The following is a 3,907-nucleotide window of genomic DNA, read 5'->3' as shown; positions in this document are numbered from 1 at the left end:
AAAGTATGAATTTCTAGTTTCAGTCATAGTTGCGCATTATGAAAATTCAGTAAAGTTCGAAAAATGTTTTCGAAAAGATCATCCAATTGAGTTTTCAGGCATCGCCCGTTTTGAAGTATATTTTTATAGTTTTCTTCGAAACTTCATCTCTGAGTAGCGCAGGTAGCGTCTGGAGGCGGTTGCATTAATCCACCACATTCCGTTGTCCCCTGTTCTGTAGAAGATTCCATTCAGATTGGCGGAGACACAGTTACGATACCACCAGCCTCCGTTTCGTTTTTTAGCGCAATTATGCGAAGACTTGGTGTCATATGTTGTGAATTTTCGGTTGTTGTGATGAGAGAGAGCATCGTATGTTGCATTTCCGGAGAATCCTGATACGGTCAGTGTGTAGTTGTCCGTACCGGGTCCGATGCGGAAATTGCTAAATAATAAAAAATGTTGCGGTTGTGGAATAAAGCCAATTTTGAAGTAAATTGGTCCAGTGCTAGGGGTAGGGCCGGACACAAAAATTCGACTGCTCAAATCTGAATCGACAATTAATTTTCATGATTCGAGTCGAGTAGTGAAAAATCAATTCTGCGAATACTGAAATGATACGCTCCTTGCGAAAATAACGAAAATTATTGTGCCGATGCTATTTCACACAGTGGAATGGTCGTATCGCAGCATACGAAACGTGTGCACAAAGCTGCGTACGTTACAGGAAATGATGTATTTGTAAAGTCGTGATCAACCGACAGCATTGTCGCAAAGTGCAAGGAAATAGGTGTGGTCGAAAATAATCTTTCTAATGTGATGTAGAATTGGCAATATATTCTTCGCGGTCGCTTAAAAGGTACAGATTTGAACTTTTCACATATTTCATACAGTTATGACTTCATGATGATATATATAACTTAATATATTCGACTCGATTTCGGCCAACCCTATACAGTTATTGATTTTGCAAGCCCCACGACGATAATCTATAGATCAAATTTCGGTGCGAAAAGCATTACCGGCGTAAAGATCACAATATTGCAGCACATACTCACCTGAACATTGTTTCGTGAATGCTGTCAACGCTGATTCAAAATATTACATACTGATTTCGCTCTCATTCGCTCTAAACCAGCTCCAGCTGTTTTTAACCTGTGAGCACTGTGTCTAGTTTTGTTGGGCATTTTATTCTCCTAATGATATTACCATTATTTCCAAATGTATGCATCAATTGATGTAACGAAATACAGCTTACCTGTATTTAGCCACCCAATGAACTCTTGTATCGTTCGTGATCATGTTGATTTCTAATTCCATCTCTCCTTCCTTTGTCCATTCATGCAATCGCTTGAGCCCTGGACACGCACATTGTGAAATGATTAGAAGACGTTGGTTTTGAATCAAACTACTTGTCAGGCGAAAATGCTATAATCCATATAACCTCTACAAAACAGAAAAAATTGTACTCCCTGCATAATGGGCTGCATTTGTTATATAGGCCTAATAACTAAGTTAAGATCGACAAAACTCTACAACTAGATCAGTGGTTCTCAAACTTTTTTAGACACGCCCAACTTTATGATACTTAAAAATCCCCCCCCCCCCCCCACCCTACTGTGATATCACAAAATATCGAAGAGAGCAATTAGAATGCTGGCAATCCCTACGGATAGTTCGATGGTATCGAAGGTTATGGCTGTAGACGAGAGAGTTCACAAATATGGGAAATTCGGACAATAGACAGAGCAATAACCATGAATTAATAGTCAATCACGCAGATCACGACAATCTTTTCAGTCGACTGCGGTTTCGCGCCCCCTTCAGATGCCTGCACACCCTCCCAGTTTGAGATCCAAGTGAACAAGTTGGAATCAAATGCAAATCAAAACCTTCGTACCGAGCCAGAAATCGCCGTCACGATTTCCGAATCCTTTCTCGTAATTATCCCAATCTCGGTAGAAACTCACGTTTCCGTGTTTTCGTCGCTGGAAAACCTACAAAGAAATTCAACAAACAATCAAACCATCAGATATCCCATGAATACTCTTCTGTGAGTCAGTTCGGCCTTCGAAGTTACGGTTGAAAAGTATGTATAGCTGGGAACTTATTTCAAACTTTTGTTCTTCTTGAACCGAGCTTGCTCACGGTTAGAGCCCGGCCGATATTGGATTTTGAGCCGATACCGATAAAACCGATCACTAGCACCTTCACCGATAACTGCGATATATTCCGACGATATTCCAAAAGTGCAGCATCTAGAATCTAGATTCTACATTAAAGTAGAAAGGTTCATCTGTACACATGTGCGCAGAATTGGTTGGTAATGAAAAACACTTGTACTCTACAAAGCGCCCAAGTAGTTTTTGTGTACTGCACTAATTGATCGAGTATACGATTTCAGACCACTTCTACTTCTGCTTCGTTTTTCAGATTTCATGCAAAACTAGGCGTAGAATTCTTACTTTTATCTTACTTTGAAATCGCTACTTCTACTACAGGAGTACCAAATATGTCTATTTAGGTCACCTCCATATGCCAGAAAACTGTAAGAAATATATGCATATTCGCTATTTGTTTGATATTTATTTACTTACCGTCCAATATTCGCTATTTGTTTGATATTTATTTACTTACAGTCCATTTCTGCTCATTTTCCGCTCTGAGTTGACTTTCCTTCATTATCTCCGACACCCTTTCCGGACCCTTCATGAAACGTACACAGAATAGAACTTCCAGTAGTAAAGTAAAACTACTTGCATACCAACCCCACAATCTCCCACTGAAATCCATTCACCGTCAACGTGTCTCCTCGTGCAAAATCGGGCTGAAAATGACAAAGTTGCGACTCATATCTAGGCGGCTATAGCCTACGTGTTGTTCATACCTGATGCCGGCGGGAATCCATACATCGAAAGAGTCCAGATAAGGAGCGACACTTTCAGAAGCGATTTCATATTCAATATCCAGCGGCCGTGAAGTTGTGTATCCTACTAAGCTGAATGCGGTGGTGCAGTGGGTATGAATGTATTGGCGCACGGTAGCCTATAATGCGACCAACTTCAACTGAGCCACACACATCAATGCTTTTTTAGTTCAGTGTCCGACAATTTACTATGAATAGCAACCAACTCTTCCGTCGAGTGCAATACGTATGCATGGGCTCAGGAAGGCGGCTCGTTGATATCGTTTATGAAATACCCGGAATCGCGTTTAACAGGAAGCTCGCTCGATGAAGCATCAGTTCTAGAAAATTAGATCTAAACAAGGAAACGTTGACGCTTTATTAAAATAGGAATTTCTGGAAATGGCATGAATGTTATGATGAAAAAACGAATTCTCCATTTTGGGCGAAATGGTATTATCGTATCCACATAAGCAGACTTGTACAAACTATCAATCTAATTTGTCGACGGTCAAAACTGCTGGCTTTGGAGTAGTTCTAGTTGCGAGTTTTGTAAAGAGAATATATAGTTCTAGTTCGCATTTCAAATAGAAAGTAGTTACCGAAAAACTAAAAAAACTTGTCGTCGTTTAGCATGAATCGTGATACCGGTGCCGTTCTGTTGTGTGATGTTCTTGCAGTTATTGCTAGACGAAAATCATCGCTACTAACAGTGGGGATAACAGTAGGCTTACCATATTTTGGAAATGTAAAAAGAGGACACTTTTTCAGAAATTTCAGACACGCAAAACTGGAGAAGAATTCTCAAAAACCGGTAAATTTTTCCCACTTCGTTATCGGTTGACTATAAAAAAAAAAATTCCGCTCAGAGCTCAAAATAACGTTTTTCTCTCCACATTGCCAGGTGGATGACTAAAAAAAAAGGTCTTCTTTTCGCTCAGAGCTAAATTCACCGCTTTTCCCTCCGAAATACCCGCCGGAGCTTCACTTCTGCGCTAATTTGCGGCATATCACTCGCAATTT

The 3,907-nt window shown here is 40.2% G+C and overlaps 1 protein-coding gene across 1 annotated transcript; it reads right to left on the bottom strand.

Annotated features, from left to right (window-relative positions):
- Positions 1–1,134: 1,134 nt before the first annotated feature.
- Positions 1,135–3,038, bottom strand: LOC145459635 (ficolin-1-like). The gene is made up of 4 exons (XM_080338218.1): positions 2,748–3,038; positions 2,617–2,685; positions 1,880–1,976; positions 1,135–1,337 (listed from the first exon to the last, which is right to left on the bottom strand). Exons 2-4 carry the CDS (start codon positions 2,659–2,661, stop codon positions 1,234–1,236), a joined length of 246 nt encoding a protein of 81 aa, XP_080194344.1. The 5' UTR covers positions 2,662–2,685; positions 2,748–3,038; the 3' UTR covers positions 1,135–1,233.
- Between the last annotated feature and the right edge of the window lie 869 nt (positions 3,039–3,907).

The sequence above is a fragment of the Botryllus schlosseri genome, chromosome 2 (genome assembly GCF_051294905.1).
Source record: "Botryllus schlosseri isolate E-star chromosome 2, Bs_hap1, whole genome shotgun sequence".
In the NCBI taxonomy this organism is placed as follows: Eukaryota; Metazoa; Chordata; class Ascidiacea; order Stolidobranchia; family Styelidae; genus Botryllus; species Botryllus schlosseri.
The sequence above is the reverse complement of the archived record's forward strand: the minus strand, read 5'-3'. Positions and strand labels throughout refer to the sequence as shown.

What these genes read in the sequence shown, in the direction of transcription:
- LOC145459635 (XM_080338218.1), bottom strand. Translation starts at nt 2,661, where the DNA reads ATGAAGGAAAGTCAACTCAGAGCGGAAAATGAGCAGAAATGGACT. An exon ending in AAAATGAGCAGAAATGGACT is followed by an intron (nt 1,977 to 2,616) that starts GTAAGTAAATAA and finishes ATTTCTTTGTAG; the next exon opens with GTTTTCCAGCGACGAAAACA. An exon ending in TGACGGCGATTTCTGGCTCG is followed by an intron (nt 1,338 to 1,879) that starts GTACGAAGGTTT and finishes GTGCGTGTCCAG; the next exon opens with GGCTCAAGCGATTGCATGAA.